The following is a 27,454-nucleotide window of genomic DNA, read 5'->3' as shown; positions in this document are numbered from 1 at the left end:
CACCAGTTAACACACCAGAGACCGGGCGAGGTAAGCAGCCACAATGGCCACACCAAATGTATGTTTTGGATTACTTGCGGTCTTATTTAAGAAAGAGGATGCCAATGATATGCTGTCCTGTCCAGTCCCGTCTGCCTAATCTGTCTGGACTGATGGCACTGATAAAAAAATAACCTTCCACATGATGTGGTCAAGCTGGGGCGGAGACACATCCAGACCCTTGGACTACCAGAGACCCAAGGGCAAAGGACCTTTACCCTATCCCGGTACAACCCGTGGCTGGAGATCCCTAAATTGTCCGGTGGCACCCCAACCCCGAATCAGGACAACCATTCTTGGTACCTCTGTTGTCAGGAAGGCCAGCTATCCTCAAGCTGCGCTAATTAGGATTTTCCCAGGCAGTCAGTGAACTCCTCCTCACCAGTAAGCCAGGAAAAGACTCAGGTCAAACCTTCTCTCAATTGCAACAGGCTGATGAGGTGGAAGCCCAGATTCCAGGGCGGTTTGCCCCTGACCAGCTGAATGAGTCCAGCCTGTTACTTGCATGGAGGAGTGGATCGGTGATCGAGGAAGAGATCCAGGGATGGGTGAGTGCAGCCACCTTCCCACATTTTGCATTTAAACATGGGTTGCTTTATTGGATTGTTAAAACTAAGGCAGGGTTTTTGTGGAACAAATACTGGTGCCATAGACCTATGTATCCATAGTTCTCTACCTAGACAATACTCACCAATCCGGGCTATGGCCAAAGAGAAATCCTATGAGAGAGCTAAGCGGGCAGCCGCACGGGGCGACATTTCACAATTTGCGCTGCCATCTGCACCGCAAAGGGGTTTTTCTATTATCTATCATATCACAGTGTGGGGAAATGGCATATTGGCGCCCTCTGCAGCTGCAGTGCAGGCACCCCTGCTTGCTGAGAAGGTGCACAGACGCTGTGTGAGAAGGGGAAAGGGGGGCACGGCCCGAGGAGCAGTTCACCTCTGGGTCTCCCAAATGGAACGGACAAGCATGGAGGGTGTCACATCATTCAACCCGGGGTGTAATTCAATGTAGAACCACCACTGGGTCCGGGGTGTAGCGGGTATTTCAAGACGACTGTTGCCATTGGGCCAAAAGACCTTCAGGAACCCTCTCATCCGATTGCCTATCATCGAGAGTCCGTTCAGTCAGCTCACGATAGACATTGTTGGCTCCCTCCCTAGGTCAGGCAGAGCAGAGAACATGGAATACCCTGGTAACCAGGCAGCTGTTTCATCTATTGGGAATAGCAAGTTTCTAGTCCAAGTTACTCTCCCAAATGTTCCAGGTAATGAAGCTAAGGCAAATGCACACCTTTGTATACCATACTCAGACAGGCAGACTAGTTAAGAGATTCAACCGCACCGTGGGACAGATGTTTTAAACATTAGTTGATCGATTCTAGATGGTAAAAATTGGGAACAGTTTTTACCGTATGTCTTTTTTGCCCTCAGAGTAGTTACTCAAAGCTCCAAATGGCTCGAGTCTGGCTCTTGGTCAGCACATGCAGAAAGCCCATGAGGAACAGGCACAGAAAACCAACCCGGATGCAGCAGTCTCAGAGTTCCAGACTGGTGAGAAGGTGAGGGTCCCATTGAATGACAGCCAGTTCCTTAAGTGACATAGCCTCTAGGAGGTGGCGGAAAACATTAGCCAAGCAAACTAATGGGTAAGACAGCCGGGCAGGCAGAAAGGCCAGCAAATATTATTTCAATTAGCAACAAATAGCATGAATCTGACCACCAGCCAGACGAATCTTGAATGATTTCAGGAAAATGAATAAGGAATCACACTTATATGCCTATCTGATACATCAAATAGATGAACTACTAGAATGATTGAGACAGGCTCGCCTCGTCAGGACCCTAGCACTAAAAAAGGGGTACTAGCAGTACCCTTATCTAGCAGGTAAAATAAAAATGGCATTATCAACCCCGGATGTCCTCAACACATACAGAATACGACCCTCCAGTATCCATTGAGCACCCAAAAACGTCCATAGAGAAATGGATCTAATCCTGAGACCCCATTAGTATGCATCCGCCAATTTGGATGACATGGTAATCCATAGTGCGGACTGCATGGGTCACTCCCTTGAAGCGGCCAAAATCGGTGCTGCCCAGTTTTGGATGCATTAACAAATGGATATAGGACTGGGTAGTGGTCATGTATTGTATGTTCATCGAGGCCACTCTGACCGCCACACGGGGGTGCCATATGCACTCCAAATTCAAAGCATATTACTAATGATTTGCCTATTTTGAGAAGGACACTGTGGACAGATCATCTTGACGTGATTATTTTTTATTAAAATCAATACAACAAAACAACTTAAAATAATATTTAGGCTTGAATAGAACAGACAGACTATTTGTGGTGAAAACTCTAGACTATCGGGTATAACTCAATTCTTGAAATACGGAGGCAGGCAAAAGAGGAAGAATAAATCAATTTTAAACAGTAAAACCAAAGAAATGGAATCAGGGTTTAAAATGTGTTAATCAAAGTTTATGTTGGAGCTGCTGTCCAAAAATACTACGTTTCATGACATTACATCACTTCAGACATTTCTTTGGTCGGCGTCACATGGCCTGAATAACATTAGATTTCTTTAGTTTGCATCAAAAGTAATTATTATTCCAATTAAGACAATGCTGTCTGATAAACTCTCAGCTCCAATTAAAATATTCCCTAACTTAGGTATAACGTATATGCTATTGAATCTTTTTGGAAAAAATTGCTACTCCAGCCATTCTTCAATTCAGCATTGCAAATATGCTTCTGAAAATCTGTATTTGTATTGAGGAAGAGCCATCATCTGGTAATTTGTTTACACATACTTTTATTTCTTCATCATACAAATCCAACAAGGTTGATTTCTGACATAAATCAAAGATAAGTGGAAAGTGATGAGGAGCCTTAATGAAATAATATTAGTATATATTACTATGTATATTAGAAAAAGTCATTGAGCCTGTAGCCACCTTGGGAGACAGAGAGAACTGAGGGGACACAATTGCCCCTCAGTGCTTCTGGGGGCCTGTAGGACGGAGCAGCGGCCAGTACAGCAGGGGGTGGAGAAGGTGCTGAGGGAAATCCAACCATTTGGTGGGGAGGGGGGTATCTCGTTGGCTGCTGCTGCCTATTGGTGCTACAGCAGAGAGTAAAGGCCCCAATCAGACTCAGGCAGGATGAGGTGTATCCCACAAAAATAGCCTGGCCGATCTCATACTTCAACGCACTGGGCAGGAAGGGGTTATAGAAGTCCTGAATAATGCTATGGGTTGTCCATGACACTGGGATCAAGCAGAGTAAACCTGCGCTGAGGAAGCAAACACCTCCCCCCAACAGCAGGCCATTCTTGGTGGATAGAGCATGGGCACACTGAGTACACTTCATCCCCATGACAGCTAGAAGGACAGCTAAGGTGCTGGTGACACAAGAGAGCACCATTAGTGCTCGGGCGGCCTAGAATGAATAAAGGAATATAATTATAACACAGAAACAAAATGTGGGGGGAAATATTTGATGGTATTCCCAGGTTAGGGTATCATATAGTGCGGTATTGGTCGCAGCTAATAATAAAACATTACCTGAAGATCTGACGGAAGAGCCAGGAGGGATCGGTGCAGCTCACACTGGTAGATGCCTGTGCTATGTGATACACATTCCATCCACAGGCCCTTCATATAGGAGACGGCGGTTATAATGTTGGTGTCCACGTAGGCAGAGCAGCGCCAATGGGGAAGCACTGTTGCTGCTACTGTACCAAGAAAACCCAGCATACCCAGGAAGAACCCAAGCAGCTGAAGAGCCATGGTAGTCACAAAGGCCTCTGTTCTTGCTTGCTGGGCAGCCACAAAAAATGTAAGAAGATATAAAAAGATTATGTGTAAATTATCCCAGAATCCATTGTTATTGTAGCCATTGACCGATTTGGAGTGGTTCTTTAGCGGTCTGTGACAATATCTCTGAAAGTGTTCATTTCTTTAGCTTCTTTCTCCTGTGCGGTCGACTGTATCTGGGAGTAATAAAAGCTGTTTTGAGCCTCGCCTGCTCTCTCGGTACCTCAATGACAATCTGTTTCCCCGGTCCACTGCTCTGCAGAAAGGGAGGTGTTGCGACATAGAGGAATTAAACATTCACAGAAACCATGCATGCATGCTATTCCAGATTATGGTTAACCAACACTAACTATTACAAATGAGAGAAAGGCCTCAAACAACACATTGGAAAAGCATGTCTAGCTAAGCTTTTCTACAATAATACTTAAAGGTTGGGTATGGTATTCTCTTTTTTGGACATTTTTTTCAAAATTACTTGAAATCCTTATCATAACCCACTTACAGCCACTGAGTTAGAAGTACTGACATGAAAATTAAACAAGTCAATCATCAGTGGAACGGGCAGGGCTCGAAAAACTCCAGCTAATGATTTCCAGACCCACCGAGTGGCATTGGACAGCAAGTACGTCAATCAAACGGTCGTACTGCACTCCCCCTCCCCCTCCCCCGCTCCCCGCACGTGACCCCTTCGTGCACATACTCAAAGCTTGTGACCCAGAGCAAGCTTCTGTTTGTTGTTATCCTGCTACTGGAGCTAGCTAACCAGCTAATCCACATTTGGACCTAGCACTGGAAGACAACCCTAAACTCCAACCTAGCTAGCCTGGCTCACTCTCGCGCATCTGTGTTCGTGCTCGTGCAGGATTTTGCGTCCATGTACTTGGGATGGGTGGAGTCAGAGTCATAGTTGAAGGAGAGGGGGTAGGACCATTCGAGTTGTGTATTTTCAAAATCTGCTGGCGTTTCGCAAATCCCATACCCGACCTTTAATACAAATATTGGGCTTGGTTTGTATTAGCACATATTGGTGTTCATTTGCTGGGAACTTACTTAAAATATCCTTAGGACACACAAAGGGTAGTTAGGCATTTATCAATATTAACCATTTTAATTTCCTTCCTCCTGACTCTATCAAGAGTGGATACAAAAGGGAAGTACGCAAACAGAATCTACTCCTAATATAGCTAATTTCTGTGATAAATAAATACTCATATTTATTTGTATGTATTTATTTGTATGGCAAATGCAACACACCTTTATTATGTATGTGCATAGGCATTACTAAAATATATTAAATATATATCGATCTATATCTATATCTAAATCGATAAAGATATAGATAAGAAAGCAACATAAATGTCTTGCGGAGTGATCTGAACTCTATCACTTTGTTGTGCGGAGGCGGTACTGTCCGCCGGGGTCAGCCGGCGCGAGGTACTTCCTGTAGGATTGGCACGGCAGTTTCGCGCCGCTGTAATACAATAATATGCACGTGAATAATTTTGACCAGTCCACTGAGTCCAGAAACACAGCTAGCTAAACATATTAAAACAAACCAACTAACGTTAATAATTGTATTATTAAAAACTTTTAATTCAAATGACTAGCTTACTAAAACTCTATTCAACATACTTTAGCTACCTAGTCGTACCTTGCTAGGAGAAGCCGTCGTTATTAATCTGGGTGAACGTCTGCTGAAAAGGTTTGGTATTGTCTTCTGTCTTGTGAGATACTTTATGGCACAAATAAGAATCCCCCCCTAAACAGATATCTTGTTCATTCTAAATACATTATGGTGTATCAATGACAACTTTCTACCAACATGTTTACCATCCCTACCGTGTAGGTCAGGACCATGAAAACTCGTAGTCAGTGCAGAAGCGGAGTCAGTTTCTTTGAGAGGCTGCCATCCGAGGTGTTCGACATGATTCTGCGAAGACTCACTGGTGAGCAATAAGGCACAATGACACGTATTTTTTATTTAGTGGTGTCTTTATTTGAGTGACATATTTATTCAAAAGTTTGGAAGTCCTTGAAGTAAGCGTTTTCAGCATGGTGTCGAAGGCAATGAGTTGCCAAATTGTGGACCACGTCTCCACCATGGCCTGGGCCAAAAGAATGATCCCTCAAAACTTTCACCACTCAAGATTTCCTGATGACAAGCAATCTACCTATCGACACTACAAAGCTCTAGGTAAGCATTGCCAGTTTGAAAATATCATTGATGTGAAAGCCTGCATTATGTATTTAAATGCAAAAAGAATGTGGCACAATGGTTTTCTTCCAAGTGACCTTCTTTCTCGTACACTTTATGTGAAAGAGTTGATATTACTTGAATTATATCTACATATGGGAGAAAATTATATTTCCCCAATTCACCTTTGTGCCTAGGCTTGTTGTTCAAGAGATGCACCTTGTTATTACCAACCAAGGACAGATTGAAATTTATCCACACAAAGTTCTCAAAGGTAACAATACGTTGGTATTATGGGGTTGTTTCTGTAATATAATTAGTTTACGATGAACAATTTACTTAACAATATATATACAACTTTTCCCCTGGAGAAATTATGCAACATAGACTTAAACATTGTCAAATCAATTTCTTTGTAGATCCCATGTTTCATGATGCAGTGTAAGCCTACTGCAGCTAGCTGCCTTGGCTTCTCCAGCTATGGTGTCTTCCTTCAGGTCAAAACCTGCACAAACATGCAGAAAACCAATCCCATTTCATTTAAAATTGTAATAACAACACTTGCATCATGTTTTTCTTTATAGTAGATCACATTTGAGCAAAACATTTTAATGGACAACACTAAGAACAGTATATGTATTAAGTATTTATCTAACTTTTACATTATTGCTTTTAAGACCCTTATTGCAGGATGGAATGAGCTGGAATGCCACAGAGTGTTCATCTTCCTGTGCGACTTCACAGACCTTCCAAGAAAAATGGAGATTGTAGTCAATGGAAGACCAGGTGTGAACAGGTTTAGCAGGTGTAATAGTTACACCGGAATAATGTTTTTATTGTGGGTTTAAATGGAACTTTCCAAGGTAATGTCGGGGGTGGAAACAGATAGTTATATTGTCCTAGCAATATGACATTTTGACCATTATAATAGATACAAAATGATCAACATAACTAAATGCTGTAGGTAAGATTCAAGAGCATTAATTTGAGTGTCATTTTTTGGCATAGCCACCAGTCATTAGTGAGTTAAATGCTGTTTGGATATTGGTTCTAGTTGACCTCGCAAAATTTAGATATTTAGTCCGGACCAGGCTCAGACCAATCAGACCAATTGGGGCATCTCTTCCATTATTATGAGGAACTTGCCTGCAAATCACAGGTGCGAGAAATGTAAAACTGGGTTTTACATTACTGGGTTGTTTATTCTCAAAGTCTCGTTCTCTTCTGCTCTCCTTTCATTCTCTCTTTACAACTCTCAAATCTTACGTACAGCATCTTTAAGAGTTGACTTTCACTGTTTTGAATAGTCTTGTCTTCTGAAACGAACCAGATATTAAACTTTGCACTTCACAATGAATATCAGGCCTTAGCTGGGCAGCAATTGACTTACACAATTGGGCACAGCCTTATATTATTAAAAATGCAAACATTAAATACACAAGTGACACTCTTGCTCTCTTCGTGCTTGTTGAATATGGTTGATAAAAGTAAAGCAAAAACGTCTCTCCTCTAAGAAATGCCTAAAGCTAATTTAGATCCTCTATTTTGGATACAACGGATACATTTAATATGTCTAAATAAGTATGGATATTGAGTGCCAGCAAATTGACCTATCCAAAGCAATCATATTGGGCATTCTTCATACAGTTTTTCCCTAACCCTAACCCTCTCTTTGCAGGAGCGAGTCGATACCTAGAGCTGCAAATTAGACAGTTCTGTCGTCAGGTTCTCCTTGACCCATGGTCAAGCCGCAAAGAATGTGGGTTTTGGCTGACACAAATCCTGAAGCCCTGGCCCATGGTTAGCCAGGCACGTCTGCTCTTCATCCTGTACGGGCCCTTGCTACCAGATGGTGAGTCAGCTAAAGGCAAGACATTTTCCCTTTAAATGTTAGTTGTAAACTTACAAGATCAACTTCTTCATCTCATAATTATAGAGTCATGATTGTAGGTGACCATTTATTAAGCCTTCCATTTTCTTACCTAGAGGCTAATATGTCCTACAGTACAACTCATTAAACCTCTGCCCTTCCTCCAGGTTATCTTGGCTGGCAGCAGCTGACAAGTACTGTGCTGTCAAGCAGTGCCCTTTCGGACCTGGCCAAGGCTGTTCTCCTGCTTCATACAGATTTGGAACTCAAAGACTGGAACACTAGCACCATCTTGGCCATCCTTGAAGAGATTAGGGGTACCCATAGTGCAGACAAAGAAACAAAACAAATAAAAACGAAATAATTGTATTTAAAAATGATACTGAGGATGCATTGTACACTGCAACAGCCCTTTCATAGGGTATTATAATACTTTTATTTGTATTTTAAAGTAATATTGAGTGCAGAGTATGACTGCTTTTAATTTAAATGGAATATTTATACCATTTTGAATATTTCTTAAAATGTCAGAACCTTCAAGAAACAGGTGACCTGTTAAACACAATATGCTGAAGAGTGTTTGTGTCTCTGTCCACATTGCCCTAGTCCTGCCACAGGTTTGGCGTGTGGAGAACGTAGCTCGGCTGCTGGTCCTGTGTGGCACCACTCTGTGCTACAGCGTCCTGGCTAACAAGGCCCACAATGGAAGGCTCTTTGAGATTTCAAAACTCCTTGTTTATCTTATCCTGGTAAGAATGTCCTCCCTAATACAGATCAAAAAAGATACGTTTAAAGCCTCATACCTACCACAATCCCACAATATTATCCTCCTTTTGTGTTTATCCAACCATTCTATGTATACTTGCATTTACATTGTCAAATATTTTGTTTATCTTTTCACAGTGGCAATTTTCTGGGCTGATTACTTCAGTGTTTGTGTGGTCCCTCACTTAGGTGTGTGAAAAGGATGGCTACTGCATGAGCTGGGTGGTGACGCTGGTTCAGCAGGTATGCAAGGTCTTCACCGCTGCTGCGGACAAGTGGTCCTTCATCCAAAGCCTAGAAAACATGTTTTCTGAGGTTACCATGGAAATATACGAGGCCTCCCTTGCAGGTGAGTTGCCTTCTTAATGTAATGTAATTGGCCCTTCAATTCAGTTTAAATAAGGGGAAGACAGGTGCGTCACATCAACCCTTAATCAGCAGGTGACTGGGTAACGCTAATCAGCCAATCACAGGTTTGTTTGCACGTATAGCATGTGTTTAACCAGCCATCATCGTCGTCATCTAATGCAAACCATTCAAGTGGTGGTGGGGTTAGGGTCTACCGGGGTCTCCTTAAGGATGTATACAAGTTAGACATATATAACTGGGGACACAACAAAACCCTGTAACCATACAATTTAATTTTAATATCAAATGGCAAAATAAATGTATCGAAGCTGATTCTGATACCTTCTCTGCCTATATAACTTTATAATTTTTTACTGTTATTTGTCCCACCAGTGGTAGTGGTAGACCATTATTTTACTACTATAATAGCAGGCCTGTGGCACCAGTTACTCAAGTTACTCATGTGCGCATGTGCCAAGCAGCCTGCAGCTCACACACACACATAGCACGCTAAAACGCATACATACTTCGCAAGCATGCACATACACACACTACACCCACACGCACATGCGCACGAACATACATGGAAACGCACACACACGCACACACACACACACACACACACACACACACACACATTGCACGTCAAGACAAAGGCAGCGACACATACACGGAAGCGCACACACACGCATGCGCACACACCGTACGTCACACTCGCTGAGCTTAGATGTTGTTTTTAAATATAACGGCTCCGCCATCGACACACGCGCAGGTAAGAACACACGCACGCACACACACTGCAGCAACACTCGCCCAGGTAAGACGTTATGTTTAAACATAACGGCTCCGCCAGCATCACACGCGCAGGTAAGAATACACACGCACGCGCACACACCGCAGCGACACTCGCCTTAAAACCTAACGTATCTGCCATCGACACACGCGCAGCTTAGAACACACGCACGCGCACACACCGCACTGACACTCGCCCAGGTAAGACGTTATGTTTTTAAACAATGGCTCCGCCATCGACACACGCAAAGGTCAGATCACACACACACGCGCACACACTCCAGTGACACTCGCCCTGGTAAGACGTTAGGTTTTTAAACATAATTGCTCTGCAATCGACACATGCACCCTGGTAAGAACACACATGCACAAACCGCAGCGACACACTCGCCCAGGTAAGACGTTATGTTTTTGTACATAACGGCTCCACCTTCGACAAACTCTCACAGGTAACACGTTCTGTCTATAGACTGTAGAAAGTGCAATAAAAGAAGGGAAGAGACAATTTCTCACCTTGACAAGCAACGGCGTGGCTCACAGCATTTTTCTCATATAAAAAACGTTAAATTCAAACATCGCACCCACCGGCATATCAACACAGAAGTCACGTGATCTTAAAGAGACAGTGTCCCTATAACACAGAACGAAAACATGTCAATAACTCAGTATGTTGAATTATGTCTAGTCCACCACAAGACTACACTTTGTTGGTCAAATGTAATAGTACCCTCCTCCTTGAGCCTCCCGAAATGTCTCTACACTTTGTTGCTCAAACTTAATATTACCCTTCTCCTTGAGCCTCTCAAAATGTCTTGCAATATTGAAAACCCCCCCTCCCCCCTGCAGACTTTTTTAGTTGTTTTATTTTTCTTATGTTTTGTGTGTATGCTATGTGTGACTGTAGGCTACTTCTGCCTGTCTTGGTCAGGACACTGGAAGAGATTTTTAATCTCAATGATGATTATTATTTTCAACTAACCAATAGTAGTTGCCTTGCATTTTAAAATGTCAATGCACTATTCAGCCCTGAATAACAGTAAAAGCTATTTAATAATTGATTGGCATGCATAGCATATTACACTTTCCATTGAACAATTAACCTTGTTACTATAAATTGACTAATTTTATAATGTGATCAAATGCTCACACTCTAGCTGCTTTCAGACACACGTTTAAGTACTGATATTCTCCTGATGGGCCGTATGTGTGAACAACATATCCGTACATTTGATCCCTGAAAATCGCCTGAATAATACTACCCCTGGCCTGAGGTAGCATTTTCTCTGTAGGAAATGTAAATTACCTTATATGTGAATGAGGAGTAGAAAGTCTGTATTTCTCACACCACCCCCTAAATGATAATCAGCCTGTTGCCTTTTTTCCGCTGAATGTTTAAAATATATTAAATTGTTGAGTCATTTGTGGTGAAGGAATGTTATACGTTGTAAAATTATAGTCAAAATGTTATTATGAAATTTGTTACATTATCGACTGGGGTTTCCACATTATTGCTACGGCTTTAATTACTACTAGAAGTTGAGCGCGCGCAATGCACGCACAAAAACCCTAGTTGTTATAAAGAATATTATAAGACTATTATATTTCCATTCTGTCGTGTTTCGTGTTGTTTGAATTACATGGTGTTACTGAACCTTTACAAATGAAGGTTCTCATGGAACAGAAGGTTGCTGTTTTAGTGCTTCTGGATTGTGTAAAGAGAAACATGGATTATGAACATGGATCAACGCCTTATATTACATATGTATTGACGGGGAAAACTGATCTGTTTCCTAGGAAACCCTCAGGAGGACTTGGAGAGCTTCCAAACGCTGTGTTCCATCCTCGGCTCCAGCGCACACTTTCACACAGAGATACTTCACATGTTCCTCAAAGAGTGACGCTAGGAGTTCAGAGGTGGGCTCATTCATTCAGGAGGAAATGTCAGCAGGAAGTCATGCTTAGGGGGGTGAATGAACCATGCAAATTAGATTGAGCGGCATTCAATTATATGTTAAGAACCTTAGCAATGGACAAAGTTTATAATATTGCCTGATTTCTTAGACAGCATATATTTATTACATATTTATTCAGTGTGTGTGTATATATATATATATATATATATAGATTTATTTATACATGTATGGAGAGATTTTTCTATCTTGTTTTGAAAAAACGATTGTATATATTTTTTAACAATTTATTATTATATATTGAGCCTTTTTTTACATCCATTTTTGTGTAACACATTACATGTTTTAGTGTTTGCTCTCGTTCTTGTCATTTAATTAAAACAATGAAAGGTCAATAAAATGTTGAAACATCCCTATACAAAATAATCGTGGACATTTTAAAGAAACACCTCTTTACCATGTACCATGTACATAAGATTCACGTAATTATACTTTACCAAACATTGAATCAATGTACATTTCACCTTCATTAACGACATATAAAATATTTCTTAAAACATAAACACTAATTAAATATCTTTACCTTCCCTTCCTTAATATATAACTCGGTAAGTAAATACCTATATTTAAAAGTGGCTGATACACTGGCTGGTCGTTGAATACTTTATTTGGTTGAATGCCATGGCCATCTTAGGTATTCACTTCTTCATTGCTTTGATATGATCTAGAGGAGGGAAAAGTAATGAATACAAATGCATTTGATTTATATTTAATATTAAGTTGGACTTTTTTCATAAGCTCTAGAAAAGTTGTAACACCACGACACAGTCCACCACAATAATCATGTATCAACGTTATACTTACTGTGTTATTTGTTCTTGAGGTTTTGTAGAAAAAAAATGTATATTTTACTTTAAATGGTGACAAAGCACATATGACATTTTCATTATCAGTTAATGTGGCACAATGGTTTTTCTCTTGGCCTATATACATCGAAGAAGAGTAAGTACGCCCTCACATGCACAAAACAAAAAATGCATACTCAGTACCTTGTAACCACTCCACTCCTTCCTGTAGGCCTTCTCCTTTCACAGCATCGCTGGCACTGAAAGATGCATTTCAATGAATTAGCCATGTTGATGACAATTACTCTCTTCCTAGTTTTTCTCTGGTCTTTGGAGTATATTATCTCTAGCTCCAAACCTATTCCTGCTCCTATTTGTTAAATGTGCAACGAGGATATAAATCAACATTAGTTATTACATTCATACATTTATTATTTGTAAATATTTCCACTGTAGTCGAGGGCATGCTAGTTAAAGCGACACAAATAATACAAAAGGAGAACGTAATAAAAGAACAAATGCTGGCTGAAAAGCAGATACATTCGATCAAGTGTCTTGATCTAAAATATAATCAACATATTGTTTGATTAACTACAAACATAAAGAAAAATTGTTGCTTGTTGGTGGTAAAAGCATACAGTTGCAGTTTCCAACTCAAAGTTTAAAATAACACGTGAGAGGATGCAACGGGGTTAGAGTAAACAAGATTGAGTTTATCTTGCAAAAAAAGAAAATAATATTTTTTGTTCTTAATGTTTATTAGTTGTCTATAAACTTTGAAAAAAATTGCCATTGGAACAGGGCAGTCATGTTTAAAGAACATCCTGGTTGTACGGAAAAAGGTCCAACTCCATCAAACCAGGTCCCTGGTTTGATGGAGTTGGACTGATACGTGATTAAAAGTAGCATTGGTTAGGCTGAAACAGAATTGACATGCACTTCAATTCTGAACAGCTAAAGAAATCATTATCGATGCATGTATGCATTTGTGTGTGTGGGTTCGGGTTTGTGTGTGGTCATGTGTGTGTATCCTGATCCTGCATTACCATATCATTCTACAGTATATTCACTATCAATTACTCCATGTGTTCCTTTACTGATAACCTTACACAAAGTGCATTGTCCAGTGTAAGTCATAAACACTCCTATAATAAGACAGCTAGTACTCCAGCACTACATAAGACTTGCTAGGGCCCCTAGGCTACTGGTTAGCATATGACCCCAAACCCTTGCATATTTTACAAAACCACTCCTTGTTCTTCCACACAGGTTCCACATTTTGCATCACCATTCACATTAATACACAGTATCGTCCTTCGTAAGCTTTGCTTACATACTTCACCTCCCTGATTTACTACAGATCAATAAACTGATGTACTTCTTTCCGTATGAGAATAATTCTAATTGTCGTATGAACCTGGCTCAGCATTTTCTTATGTGTATCGTCTTCAAACCTTATAATTCCTTGACTAATTTAATTCTTATTATTATTTAATTCCTAGACAAATTGGGCATGATCAGTTCTCCTTCGGGGTACAAAGGATTATCTCTTCTCTGAGGGGACTGAATAAGCTGTCTCCTTGTCTTGCATCCATCCACATCCAACTCCCACCTATTGCTATGGGGTACGTCTCCCCGGTCAGTGGCCACTATTGCAACGATGATTGACAATCTAGATCTCAAATAGTGCATATTCTTCTAATTGAAAGAGTGCAAGATACTCACCTGCATGTGTGTATATGTATGCTTTTGTGTGTATAGTACCTACATGTACATACGTTTGTACATATGTACATATATACATGTTTATGTAGGTAGGTAGGTAGGTATGTGTGTACGTACGTATGTATGTATGTATGTGTGTATGTATGTATGTATGTACATACGTGTGCATGTATGCATGCATGCATATCTGTCACTCTATGTATTTTAACAATGACAATACAAACAAGAGAACACAAAACCCCTACCAGATGTGCCACGGTTTGTCTTTGATGCTCTCTAAACACAGCAGCTGGGACACCTTGACAGAGGACATGGCATCTCGTAGGTCTATCTTATTAGCAAAAAACAATACAGGCATCCTGCGGCTCCGGATGTCTGAACAACACAGAGGAAAGAGGGGGGCAGGTTAGGAATCAACCATGAATTCCTGAAGGGAAATTCAGTAAACTCAACACAAACACCCTGTCAGTCATCAAATACCCAGCTGACACACACAAACACGCACACACGCATGGATCGCCCACACATGCAGGCGTGAATGCTCTCACACACACACACACACACACACACACACACACACACACACACACACACACACACACACACACACACACACACACACACACACACACACACACACACACACACACACTCACACACACACACACACACACACACACACACACACACACACACACACACACACACACACACACACACACACACACACACACACACACACACGCACACACGCACACAAGCACACGCATGGATCACACAGATACACATACAGGCGTATACGCAGACACATACAGAAACACACACACTTTCACGTACCTTGGTGGTTAAGAAGAGTGTCAAGTTCTTCTTTGGCCACAACCATTCGCAATTTGTCTCCACTGTCCACGACGAATATGATGGCTTGGCTCTCTCTAGTTGTAGAATACAATAACACATAATGTAAGCCGAGTTGTCTTCCCAACTGTCTATTATCATGGGTGTATTGTGTCTGGATCATACTTGTAGTAGTGTTCCCATAAGTTTCTGTATCTGGTTTGACCAGACATATCGAAGACTGTGAAAGACAAGCTGAGAGAGACACACAGAAACGCACAAACATATTACAAAAACAGACAGATGAAACAAACTGCTGAAGAGATATAGTTGAATATGTAGGCTATTATACATTGAAAGTAAAATAGAAATAATTACGTTGAAGTCTTGAACTTTTCAATGTTGAAACCAATCGTTGGAACTACATCTTGTGCCTGTGTCTGTACATGTGCACACACACACACACACACGCACGCACGCACACGCGCATGCACGCATATGACAGACGTAACGTTGTGAAGACATATCATAGTTTTACTTGACAAAGGGCTTAATTGACCCAAGTGCTGATAGTTAGCAATCGCTGCACGCTTGCACTTAAAACAAACAGTGGCAGAAACCCCATAGTGTTCATTGTATGGGTCACTCTGATACAAGAATATACAATTGTGAACAATTATTTGCAGGCCTACTTACATTAGTGGGTTTGAGGTGGTTTATGATCGTAGTCTTGCCGCTGTTGTCTAGTCCCAAACATAGGACATTCACCTCTTTCTTACTTATGCCCAGCCACAACGACAGTTTATCCAACAGTCCCATCGATGAACAATCTAGTATAGCTACAAATATCCTACACCCTTTTGCCACAGCATGCAATTCTTTAACCTGTACATGAACACCGAGCTGGCGATACGTGTTGCTAAGCAGACTACTATGTTGTCTTGAGGCGAAACACTTTAATCCTATTTGGAAGAATTAAGTGCTTTGAAACCCTCGGCATCTGGTCGCAGAATAGGGAACGGTCAGTATTAAAAGTAAAGAATAATTAATGTCCGTTTCACCAATCAACTACAACGATCACATGGACAATTAAAACATGTAACAAATGATTTGTTTTAGTTAACAGCCTAGCCTACAGCGGTTGTCCCACTAAATTTAATCGGAGCGGTTAGGAGCTATTATGTTGACCAACAGCGTCCCCATGAGGCAAATATAATATAGGCCTAAAATATTGCATATTGTGAGAGCACAATTATCTTTTGAAAATATTCTGTAACTAATACCTAAAGATAATAGTTAGTTATCTTAGCGATATAGGCTATATTATACAGAATCCTTCTGCAGTACAGAATAATCTTATAATACCACGACTTGTACCATAAATTATAATGATAAGAAAGCACAATGTAACCTTGATTGATACCTTTATCTCTTGTCTGGTCTAGAGATGTCTGCTTGATTTTGATTTGGAGTACAACAAAAAGCACATTAACTGTTCAACCACCATAAATGTTCACCTTTATTCGCAAATACATATCTGCTTTAACAGATTAAGTGTGCAAGATCTACAACATTTCTTTGGAAATCATAGAAAAATAAAAAATACAAGAATTATAAGTATACTTGTACTTCGTACAAAAGAGCAGCCTACCATTGCTCAGCAGAAAGACATGCTAAACAAACAGCATTTCATATTTGTTATAATCTGCAGAGGGACAGGGTACATGTAATTGTGTGTGTGTGTGTGTGTGTGTGTGTGTGTGTGTGTGTGTGTGTGTGTGTGTGTGTGTGTGTGTGTGTGTGTGTGTGTGTGTGTGTGTGTTTGTGTGTGTGTTTTTGTAAGAATATGTCTTCCTTTTTTAATTGCATTCTCTAGCCCTGATTAGCTAAGCCTTCCTGTGACTCTATACATATAGAGACAGCTTTCTGCCCGACATCGACAGTAAAAATCTCTCCAATATATCTGACTGTATAAATTCAGCTTATAACTAATGGCATTGGCCCATGATAATCGTAAAACATTCTTTAACTCTAAGGTGTTTCTACGTAGGATTATTGTATTGTAAGGCAATCTGGGTTTGTGAGACTATTCGGTTTTACATTAGCATGATGAATTATGTCTTTAGATATTATAATACTTTTTCTCATTACTTGGTCTTTAGTTTGTGTTGTCATCCATATCTCTGCTATATCTGTAATACACTATCAGTGCTATGACCTTTCCCCAATGTCTCCAGGAGCCTTCACTGCAGCCAATGCCACCAACGTTTCATAGTATTATTTTCCCGGTGTCTCTTCACCCTCCATTTCATATATATACGTCATTTTACACATCTAACACATCTGCTATCATGAAAACAGCATTACTGTGAACAAAACCCATTTCAGCTCAAACTACAATTCCATTGGATCCAGTGGTCACAATAGCGTAAATCGTGTATATCATTATATTTCATAGAATTTTATATCATACAATATGATCCTTTTATGACTTAATCTGCTTTTGAAGATCCCATTCGCTTATCCTCTTGTGTACTCATGTCATGATGCAAAAGAAAACCTTGAACCAGAATGCTACAATCGTTTCCATCTCTCCTGCTGAATATGCTCACAATGGGGAAACAATGCTCACGGACCCTTCTTAAATGAAGGAGATTCCAATGAGACTAAGGCCCAATCCCATTTCTACCCCAATCCCATTTCTACCCTTTACCCCTCCCCCAACAAGGGGGAGGGGTAAGGGGAAGGGGTAAGGGGTAAAAATGGGATTGGGCCTAAATCAACAATAATATCTTAAGAGGTTAGGTCCTATCGTTGAGGCTGAACTGAGGCTGAACCAAATTCGACTTCAGTACTGTCCACATACTAGAAGTCGTAGTGATAGTAGTTAAACTGCTAGACTAGTGGTAGGATGTACCATCCCTTGGAGGTACTGCTGCAACTACCACATGTAGGATATCAGAAGGGTTCAGTTGATCTGAGTGGAAAGGTTTCCTATGTGAAATCAGCATTCACAATATAACGAGTCAAACTTTACAGTTTGACTCGGTACTGTTTACTGACTGGAAGGAGCTGGCATGTTCATTCCCACTGTTTGTCCTACCGTTTTTTCTACAGGACGGCAAACAAGATCAACCAGAAAATAAGAACAATCGGATGGATGATTAAATGAAGACAGTGGATGGATAGTGCTTTGATCTCAATTTCTATTATATCAAAGTTTAACTCGATGAGTCATGTGTCTGTATTGCTTTTTTCGTTATAATTAATATATAAATCAAACTAAATTTCATACAATCCAGATTCACAAGGTCTTTCACATACAGTACTCCACAACAACATGTAATAGATTATGATAATAATAATACTAATTTATAAATTGTCTATACACTTTCATTGTTCTTCCTTCAAGTATTAGCACACCAGATTCGCTGGAGATAAATAAAGCTAAATAAATAATTATATTCATAATAGGATTCTAAATCATTCAATCAAGGATTTTCAATCGTCCTTCCAAAAGCAGCTACATGACCCAAAATGTGTAATAAAAAAAGCAGATTACATTCGCAAATTCACATCTCTAAGTATCTTTGCTTCACATATAAAGTACTGCTGCAACAAGGCATTACATTCCCCTAAGTTTTGGCCAGGCTAGCTTCCACAGAGTCCGTCTCTCTTCACTGCTTGGCCCAAGGAAGTTCACGGAGGTGTTTCAAAAAATAAAAAGCTTTTCTTTATATTATTGTGGGAAGAAGATGTGTGTTCAGTCCAGTAAGGTAGTTGATCTGCTATCTGGTAAGACTCAACGTTCTGTCCCACTGTTTCGTGGCCCGCTGAGGCACAGTCTGCAAGTGTCCATCTGGCCTTCTAGATATCCCATCCCTCTAGTCCACTGAGCTGTACTTCCCAAGGTGTGTATGCAGGGGGCCTCACACGTGGAAGCCCTGGTCATGTTCGTGTAAAAGCTGGAGACGCAAGGTCTGTATGCTGCTGACGATCCGTCTCTGGTGGCCGATCAGCTCCACTCCTATGTGCCTGACGTCTCTAGGGCGAGAGGGGAGGGGGAAACACAGACAGACATGACACAACGTTGGTGTAGGCCAATCAAATCGGAGAGGAGCACAATGCACGGAAAGACATACGTTAGCATAGGTGGCCCACCTGCACAGGAACGCACATGCACAAATACACAAAAAGTCATTTGTGTTTTTGGTTCTCTACTCACTCGATGCTCATACTAGCAACAGAATCCAGTGTGCAGACGCCCGCTGTCATGAAATTGCTCTTGTACTGGCTCATCTTTATGGAGTCGAGCCAATCCCCGATGGAGATGAACATGGGATAATCCATGACTTCCCCTGGAGACTCTGGGGGACTGACACAAATAAAAGCAAAGGAATTAATTTAGGTTCTAACCCAACAATGACTCCATAGGTTACAAAATATTGTTGCTCTGCTAGATCATTTACAGACAATGGGTTAAAAAATAAATAAATACATATATATATATAGAGAGGATAGGATTAGCATACATTGAACTATTTGATTTATTAAATTGATAACATTTCTAAAAAACAAACTAAAGCCTACATGCTGTTTACAAAACTGCATTCTGTTCTGTGTCCACTTTACTCGCCAAACTTTACCTTTCAATGTCCTCTACTAGTGCCAGCAGGCTGCTAGGGTTGCGGATGAGTTTGTCCAGGAAGGACACCACGTCCTCAAACTTAGGTCTGTGGCTCCTTTCCTTCTGCCAGCAGTGCAACATTAGCTGGTGAAGGGCCACTGGGCAGCCCATCGGAGCCGGAAGTCGGTAGCCCTCCTCAATGGAGAGAATGACCTGGAGTGGGACAGAGCCATGCGTGTTATTGGAATATGCTATTATTGTACTCGGCCAAAAATGTTTCCTTAAGCCATTCCTAGCTACAAGCCTTTCTCAAAATCCCTGTAGGCCCAGTGCAAAGGGTGTCTCCCATTGTGTGATACGTTGACAAGACCCCCTGCTGAACCCCAAGTAACATTTGGGTAACACTTTTTTGAGTGGTTTATTCCTAGGCTAATTATCTTTCTATAATAAACCTCTTGGTAGCCATGGTTAAATCAGTTCAGTCCACACTGTGAAGAAGACAGGGATGACCTTTAAAAGGGGTACTCAGGGGTATTAAAGAGCATGACTCTTTGATACTTGTGGTGCAATTACAAGTTAGCCTGCTCACATCTTGATTGGACATCTCCCAGTAGGGCCGCTCCCCGTATGACATCACTTCCCACATGACGATGCCGTAACTCCACGCGTCACTGGCAGAGGAGAACTTTCTGTAGGAGATGGCCTCCGGAGCGGTCCATCTTATAGGGATCTTACCGCCCTAAAAACAGACACAACATGTCACAGATCAGGTGTATTACACATGGTATATTTGAGAATTTAGCCACCAGAGGCTGGGGTATACAGTCATTATCTAACAGCAAGGGGGCGCTGATAAGCACAAATCAAATGCCATCATTTATCGAAAACAAATCATCATTCTTAAAAGCATGATGATCTGTAGTGGTCATAGTTCCTCAAGACAACAAAATGGCTGGCAAAACAGGCTAGCATACAGGCTTATCTTAGTTTTAATGATTGGGGTGATTGTTATCGTTCATCTGGACGTTGCCATAAATTGTACAGTTTGAGATTGGCTGCGCATTAAAACAAAAAAATGAATTGTTATTGCATTCACAGGTGCATTTTAAAACAGCTTAAATTCAATCAGAATCAAGAACTTGAACTATCCGTATAACTGAATTTAATCAAGTTGAAAACAATTTATCTTTAATATTGTGACAATATATAGCAAAACAAATTAATAAAACGCTTCAATTCTATTCAGCAAATTATGATTTAGTACTTTGTCCTGGCACCACCACATCAATGCATGCTGATAATACAGGTGGCAATCATCTTATGTTGAGACCGGAACAAGAAACCACGCAAGAACTAAAACACAACGGAGTCCAGGGTAGGCAAAAACATACAGCGTCAACGAGTGCTTTTGGCGACTGGGTTGTGAGACGGACCAGCAAACATGACACGTCTGGACAAATTTGTCTCCCTCATGCCTTAACGTGTCACTGAATTGAACATGATGAAACTTGATGAATTCATAGGGGCAGGGTTGTGGGTATGTAAGGGTTTGAGGAGCGGGAGCCGTACCGCGGTGGTGTAGGCAGCCTCCGGGTCGTCCTCCAGGACTCGGGACAGGCCGAAGTCGGACACCTTGCACACCAGGTTGCTGTTGACCACGATGTTCCGAGCCGCCAGGTCCCGATGGACGTATCCCATGTCGGACAGGTACTTCATGCCCGAGGCGATGCCACGCAGCATGCCCACCAGCTGGATCACCGTGAAATGACTGTCGTGTTGCTAAGAGGGAAGGCATTGGAAATGGCAGAAATGTATGTTATTATTATTGTCATTTATTTAGCAAAGGTTGATTTTGGACTAATTCAATTGTGTATTACATTGAAATGTGTGTTTGCCACATTGAAACAGGTTTGAATGTGTGTACGATTTAGACACACACTGTCACACACACACAGAGATTGTATATATCGTGTTTCACGATGTAGAGTGTAGATATGTGTAACCATTTTGTAGGAATATGTGTTGGTTGACTTCAACCTGTCTTTCTAACCTACTACTTTTATTATATGATATATATATATAAAAGATAAATATCAATGTTCAACAGTTTTAAGAGACACATTCACAACATATGACATCGCTAAGTTGTATGTTTTCGGCTTGTCATCCTCCAGACCAGTGTATTCTAGTTAGTTGAGATAAATGTGCCTGAGCTGTTTGGATATAGAAATATACACACATATTACGTCAATGTTTCTGTGCCCGCTTACTCTCAAGAAGGAGTCCAGGGAGCCGTTCTCCATGTATTCCACCACGATCATCACTGGCCGGCCTGCATCCACAGAAACACACAATACACTGGAAAAATGGCAAGAGATGCAATGCTTGAAGGCAATCCCAAAGAGTGGGGAACAAAGCAAAGTGCCTTATCGAAACAGACTCAAGTGCCAAGGACATTGTTCGCTGTTCACTGTTGTGGACTGTGGAGTCAATGAACACGGCCCCAAGGTGCACGGACATATGGTGCTATCACTGTGCTCCTAACATTGTCCTCATCTTGAGAGTGCAAAGTTACACTTGCACATTTTAAGCATGTTACTTATTCCAGAAACGATTTGCACAAAAAAACCTTAGCTACAATTCATAGAGTCATATAAAGGTTTATGTTCGGCTAAACCTTTCCTACGCACATATCATCCTGAGATCCCGTCATGCTGTTCTGTGACATGCTCATAGAATGAATACACGGTACATATTGAACAAGGATAATGTTTGTCCTTCCTGAACTAATAATTCAGCTGTGGGAACAGTGTAGTGGGAGCTGTATTGCGGTGCATGAAGGAAAGCAAGCACACCTGTTTACTTCCACCTAAAGCCAACAGTGTTTTGGTGCGCAGGTAAATGACAGCCTAGTCACAGCACAGTGCCTCGCCTTAATTAGTCTCAGAAGAGCAACAACAGATGGAGGCTGTGGGAAAAGGAGGTGGAAAAGAAACTAAAACGATAAAAATATACAGACTGATGAATAAAAGAAGATGAAGTGTTATGCTGCATCTGTAAATGTGTGTGTGTGTGTGTGTGTACAAATATGTTCTGTGTGTGATGGGTATACGTCTGGGAAATTGAAAACTTGGTTCATATTCAACTTGTAATAAGCCACGCAAATATGATACAGTACCATCAACATCATTGTGATTTGTCTTTTAATATGCCCATGACAGATATACTTTATATCATATAAATATATATATATATATCAAATAATTGTATCATAAGGACAAAAAAAATGGGAATTTGTTTTCTGAAGAACATGCTTTGGTTTCTGAAATGACATATTGCAACGAAGATTATTATTATTGTTAGTTGTCTTCAGTTGCACTAGCCTGGATCCGCCCGCCTAAGTACTTCCGCTCAAGTTGAATTTCCCTTCAGTACTACGTCTGGGGTATGTTAGTGGGTTTTCTCCGTCCAAATTTTCTGCTTCCAATCAGCGAACAGAGGGAGTGGCTGAGAACTATGACGTTTAAGTCAGCTCTCGTTGACGGACATCTTCACGCACTGTGTTTGGTTTGTTTACAGCCTGTGCGCAAAGTGATTCCCGGCCAAACGTTAGCTATTGGTTATGGCAGATCCAGAGTGGCACTGGGCAGATGCAATAGTTTTATACTTCAACAGACAGCAGCCTTCAAGTGAGTTAACGTTTGTCAATTGTGTAGGTCCAGACTCTCTGTGCAAATTAAATTAAGTAGCCTACGAGAGTCTGGTAGGACCAGGCTACAGTTGCATTACAATTAAAGCCAAAAGTACTGTCCCGATTGATTGCAAATTTTTGACAGAATACAGAATAAATGACAATATGGTGGTGAGAACGCAACAATGACCTTCAATGTGTGTACTTCTGACCAAAGCACCCTCCTTCTGCATGATCGGCATGCCTATGATTTATTATCAATTTACAATTACATTGCTACTACTCATGTTGCTGATATAGATATATTGACCATATTTATCGTTTTTTCATCTATAACTCATAATTAAATTTCTCTTCATTTCTTCTGCTGTCCTGTCCTTTCTGCTGTGACACTCAACATTTCCAGCCAGGGATTAATAAAATACCTTCTAATCTTATCGCTATCTGACAACGCATATCTTATCAATGGGCCTTCAGCATTAAAGCGGCGTTCGTCATCTAGTCCGTGTGTGCTGTTGGTGATGGGCAAGGAGGTGGTAAGCCTTTCAGGGCCTGCATTAACATTCACACCGCTGACTCACTTTATGAACCCCCTGTAAAAACAACATATGTTGCGCTGGGTGTGCTCCATAAAACAGAGATGGTTGACAACTCACCACACACACACACACACACACACACACACACACACACACACACACACACACACACACACACACACACACACACACACACACACACACACACACACACACACACACACACACACACACATGCGTGCGTGCCCAGGGCGTGCACACGCTCACATACTCACCACACACACACATTCCGAATTTAGTTCAAACCAGGGGCACCGCTAGAAAGGGCCACCTGTGATGTGACCACTAAAAGATTCAGAGAAAAGTCGATGAGCAGTAAGTAATGCACTTTTACAACGTCTCATCCTCATTCGCACTCGATTTTTATCTAGCCTTTATTCCAAAAAAGTACATTTGATGCACGTTTTTATAATATCACGCTAAATATGTCCTTAAATTGATTTTCACCACCCCACAGCCAGCCAGCCCCGCAACACTTTACTTACTTTTAGTGACCACACCCTCCAGCCGAATGATGTTAGGGTGGTCAAACTGTCCCATGATGGATGCCTCTCGCAGGAAGTCCCGCCTCTGGCTCTCCATGTAACCGCCCTTGAGTGTCTTTATGGCCACAGGTATCTCCTTCTTTCCCGCCGTCGTTCGTAGGTGGCCGCCGCACACCTCACCGAATTCACCTTTGACCCCATAACAAAGACACAGAGACACACAAAAAGGTGTGAACTGACATCTCACCCAGAGGCCTGTACATATACATTACATATGTACACGCACGCACACACACACACACACGCAAACACAGGCAGACAAACAGTCAGACAGGAACCCACGCACGCACCCACAAAGACAGAGGGACTGATAGACAGACGGATGCATGCACCCACAAACATTATTGAGAATTAACCGACCCTGAGTAGCCTGTGAGCATGAGATCAGCACTGACTTAAGGGACCACATGATACCACCAGGTGGCAGTGTTGGAGTAAATAACCTGTTTCCTCCAAGCGTTCAACCACTTCGATTCAGGGTAACACAACCATCTTGAAAAAAAATATGTACAGAGTGTTTTGTTCTCTCAATAACTTCAAGATGTTCAGATAAACAAAGAAAGCCGGTTACACACTGTATGTTTATTCTTGTGCACTCAATGGGAACCAAGGCATTTCATGATAAGTGTGGAGAATGGAAACTGATTTCTTCTTATTGAAGAACTTACTTCATTTATTGTGACAACAGAAACATTAGTGATGCATCTATTTAATCTATGTTTAAATGTCAAGTTTACGTGATAGTGAAATGCTTGTCAGCTCCATCTATTGACAAAACAATAAGCAATAAAGTAGTATAGTCATTCAGAAGGAAAATTAAGTAGTAACAAAGAAATGACGTATATAAGTGAACAAGTGATATAAAAGGGACTAATACTGAATAATATAAACATTGTTAGAGCAGAAGCTGTGCACATGTATACACACCGGCTCCGATCACCCTTTCTATGTGGATCCGACAGGGGTCAATCTCCTTGGTGAAGTCGTGGACAGCCTGTGTGGGGTCCTCGTACGTGTCAGGGTCCACATAGGTCTTAATCCCAGGGAACGGAACTGTGGAACAGGAGAGACAGACGCTAAGAATAAGCCCAAACTGTTCATGAGAGGACCGTCGGAAAGGATACTTAATACAATGGTAAAAAGTACTATAAACTATGAGGCAGGTACAGGAGCACATACCAGTTTGTGTGTGTGTGTGTTTGTGTATGGGTGGGGAGGCTCATCTGTGTGTGTGTGTGTGTGTGTGTGTGTGTGTGTGTGTGTGTGTGCGTGCGTGCGTGCGCGCGCGTGCGTGCGTGCGTGTAGGTATGCGTGTGTTTCTGTTCGGTATGCGGTGTACAGTTAATCTTAGGTTAGCTTTAGAAATAACAACTAGATTGATATTCCCATCCAGAGCAAGCTATGATATAATTTGAGATGGTAAAATAATCGAAACAAACAATAGGTCATGGTGAATATTTAAACCTTTTGCGTATGCAATCTTAATTTCCTCCATACTGATTATTAATACAACTATTACCTACTGCTACTGCTTCACACAAGACAAATTTGCCTTAGTTGGTAGGCTTAAAAGGGTTGTATGCGAAATTGTTGATTGTTTCAGCTAATAATATAATAAGCTTTGGACAAGCTTGTTTTGTTCATACAATTGATCAGGTCTTTCCTCCTTTAAAGTGATACTGTTAACTGAAGGGCAGTAAACTGGGACTCAATGGATTCACATTCCACCAGCTCACATTCATTCTTCATGGATTCATTCTTCATCTCTAACTGGACCAAGGGGCAATCGTAGGAGAGACTATGTAACCGAGGAGCCCCACTATAAAGGCTGCAGCCAAGGCTTCGGAACACAGCTTGGGTTCTGTCTCAAAGACGATAACTTCTGTCTCCCTTCACTCCCGTGAAAAACCTCCAAAATCACCACAGAAGAGATTAAGGTGATGAAGAATGGAAGACAATGGAAAGGGAGTTAAAGACTGAGAAAATAGGACTGAATGAGAAAAGGTGTCAGGATTTTCCTGGAGCTTACTGTGAGAAGAGGTGTAGGACCCTTCCTGTCTGCATTTCTTTCACTTCAAATCAACAAAACACGTTTTTTGGGCAGGGAGTTTGTTCTTGAAAAGAAATTAAATGTACCACTCAGAACCTGTCAAAAAGCAAGTGAGCTGATGTGAGTGAGTTATGCTGAGAAAGAGAAGAAAAGACAAAATTGATGGGCAAAAAAAAAAGTGATGAGGAAAAAATAGGTAAATGTGTCAAAGATCTGCATGGATGAAGTGGAAAAAAGGAAAGGAAAGCTCCAGAGAAGCGGGATTAGGAATATTACCATGTTCGTTCTGGTAGTTACTTCGCCTCTTCTTTTCTGAGCTCATCTTGGCCTTCATATACCACTGGCACCTTGGAGACAAAGAAAGATTATTAATGACATCTTTCCAGTAAAGGGCTTTTAATGGTTCCACGTTCCCGCAACGCAAGGGGGTTCCGGACCCCTTACATCCTTACGGACCCTCCTTGCATCCACCGCAAGGGCCGGACGTGCGCCTCCCAAAAATCGTAACCTTCCGTCGAGGCGACGCAGCAGCAAAGGCTGTGATTGGTCCCCTAACTAAAACCCGACGCAGAACCATAAACGTTCACGACTGCGTTGAAGCGTCTGTGTGGTCATTGAGTTGTGGGAACGTGGGACCATATAAAGGCCTTAAGAGTCTAGATAATATTCTCCCAGGCCTCTTCTCTCCCAGTGAACCCTCGGTGATTGACAGAGTATTATCAGGTGTTGAACGGCTGGCAGACACCTTACAACCTGATGCCGGATGGGCGGCGCTGGACAAAATGGACGCCGC

At 41.4% G+C, this 27,454-nt stretch overlaps 4 protein-coding genes across 10 annotated transcripts in view; 1 reads left to right on the top strand and 3 right to left on the bottom strand.

Moving 5' to 3' along the window:
* Positions 1-2,418: 2,418 nt before the first annotated feature.
* LOC130373624 (claudin-14-like) lies at positions 2,419-4,060 on the bottom strand. Its single transcript, XM_056580247.1, has 2 exons — positions 3,615-4,060; positions 2,419-3,489 (listed from the first exon to the last, which is right to left on the bottom strand). Exons 1-2 carry the CDS (start codon positions 3,837-3,839, stop codon positions 2,977-2,979), a joined length of 738 nt encoding a protein of 245 aa, XP_056436222.1. The 5' UTR covers positions 3,840-4,060; the 3' UTR covers positions 2,419-2,976.
* Positions 4,061-5,327: 1,267 nt separating this feature from the next.
* LOC130373423 (F-box only protein 47-like) lies at positions 5,328-12,115 on the top strand. 6 transcript variants are annotated; one of them, XM_056579897.1, is made up of 11 exons: positions 5,328-5,568; positions 5,713-5,812; positions 5,896-6,060; positions 6,258-6,334; positions 6,480-6,608; positions 6,738-6,846; positions 7,739-7,927; positions 8,098-8,247; positions 8,537-8,679; positions 8,885-9,044; positions 11,630-12,113. In XM_056579897.1, the coding sequence occupies exons 2-11, from the start codon at positions 5,722-5,724 to the stop codon at positions 11,731-11,733; spliced, it is 1,317 nt and encodes a 438-aa protein (XP_056435872.1). In that variant the 5' UTR covers positions 5,328-5,568; positions 5,713-5,721; the 3' UTR covers positions 11,734-12,113. The 6 variants fall into 6 exon arrangements, with proteins under 6 accessions (XP_056435872.1, XP_056435874.1, XP_056435873.1 ...); XM_056579899.1 differs by having other exon boundaries at positions 6,480-6,557; positions 11,630-12,111; XM_056579898.1 differs by having other exon boundaries at positions 7,739-7,912; positions 11,630-12,111.
* On the bottom strand, positions 12,054-16,304 carry LOC130373425 (ADP-ribosylation factor-like protein 6). Of its 2 annotated transcripts, XM_056579903.1 has the most exons (8): positions 15,846-16,304; positions 15,528-15,589; positions 15,336-15,404; positions 15,153-15,247; positions 14,561-14,690; positions 12,795-12,850; positions 12,610-12,622; positions 12,054-12,469 (listed from the first exon to the last, which is right to left on the bottom strand). In XM_056579903.1, exons 1-8 carry the CDS (start codon positions 15,966-15,968, stop codon positions 12,436-12,438), a joined length of 582 nt encoding a protein of 193 aa, XP_056435878.1. In that variant the 5' UTR covers positions 15,969-16,304; the 3' UTR covers positions 12,054-12,435. The 2 variants fall into 2 exon arrangements, with proteins under 2 accessions (XP_056435878.1, XP_056435879.1); XM_056579904.1 differs by lacking the exon at positions 12,610-12,622.
* Positions 16,305-16,811: 507 nt separating this feature from the next.
* The window catches only part of LOC130373422 (ephrin type-A receptor 6-like), a 33,088-nt gene continuing 22,445 nt past the window's right edge, over positions 16,812-27,454 (bottom strand). The window contains exons 6-14 of the mRNA XM_056579896.1: positions 26,938-27,008; positions 25,539-25,664; positions 24,552-24,740; positions 22,047-22,108; positions 21,346-21,555; positions 20,366-20,515; positions 19,796-19,989; positions 19,375-19,524; positions 16,812-19,193 (exon numbers count right to left, since the gene is read on the bottom strand). Of these exons, the coding sequence (XP_056435871.1) occupies positions 19,079-19,193; positions 19,375-19,524; positions 19,796-19,989; positions 20,366-20,515; positions 21,346-21,555; positions 22,047-22,108; positions 24,552-24,740; positions 25,539-25,664; positions 26,938-27,008 (1,267 nt within the window). The 3' untranslated portion in view covers positions 16,812-19,078. The remainder of the gene's footprint in view (positions 19,194-19,374; positions 19,525-19,795; positions 19,990-20,365; positions 20,516-21,345; positions 21,556-22,046; positions 22,109-24,551; positions 24,741-25,538; positions 25,665-26,937; positions 27,009-27,454) is intronic.

Source organism: Gadus chalcogrammus, chromosome 20 (assembly GCF_026213295.1).
Source record: "Gadus chalcogrammus isolate NIFS_2021 chromosome 20, NIFS_Gcha_1.0, whole genome shotgun sequence".
NCBI classification, from domain to species: Eukaryota; Metazoa; Chordata; class Actinopteri; order Gadiformes; family Gadidae; genus Gadus; species Gadus chalcogrammus.
The sequence above is the reverse complement of the archived record's forward strand: the minus strand, read 5'-3'. Positions and strand labels throughout refer to the sequence as shown.

Coding starts and splice junctions, on each gene's coding strand:
- LOC130373423 (XM_056579897.1), top strand. CDS start 5,722: ATGAAAACTCGTAGTCAGTGCAGAAGCGGAGTCAGTTTCTTTGAGAGG. Junction 6,335..6,479: donor TCCACACAAAGTTCTCAAAG/GTAACAATACGT, acceptor ATTTCTTTGTAG/ATCCCATGTTTCATGATGCA. Junction 8,680..8,884: donor TCCTTGTTTATCTTATCCTG/GTAAGAATGTCC, acceptor TCCCTCACTTAG/GTGTGTGAAAAGGATGGCTA.
- LOC130373624 (XM_056580247.1), bottom strand. CDS start 3,839: ATGGCTCTTCAGCTGCTTGGGTTCTTCCTGGGTATGCTGGGTTTTCTT. Junction 3,490..3,614: donor CTCTTCCGTCAGATCTTCAG/GTAATGTTTTAT, acceptor TATTCATTCTAG/GCCGCCCGAGCACTAATGGT.
- LOC130373425 (XM_056579903.1), bottom strand. CDS start 15,968: ATGGGACTGTTGGATAAACTGTCGTTGTGGCTGGGCATAAGTAAGAAA. Junction 15,590..15,845: donor ACCACCTCAAACCCACTAAT/GTAAGTAGGCCT, acceptor GCACATGTACAG/ACACAGGCACAAGATGTAGT. Junction 15,248..15,335: donor TTATGGGAACACTACTACAA/GTATGATCCAGA, acceptor TTCTACAACTAG/AGAGAGCCAAGCCATCATAT.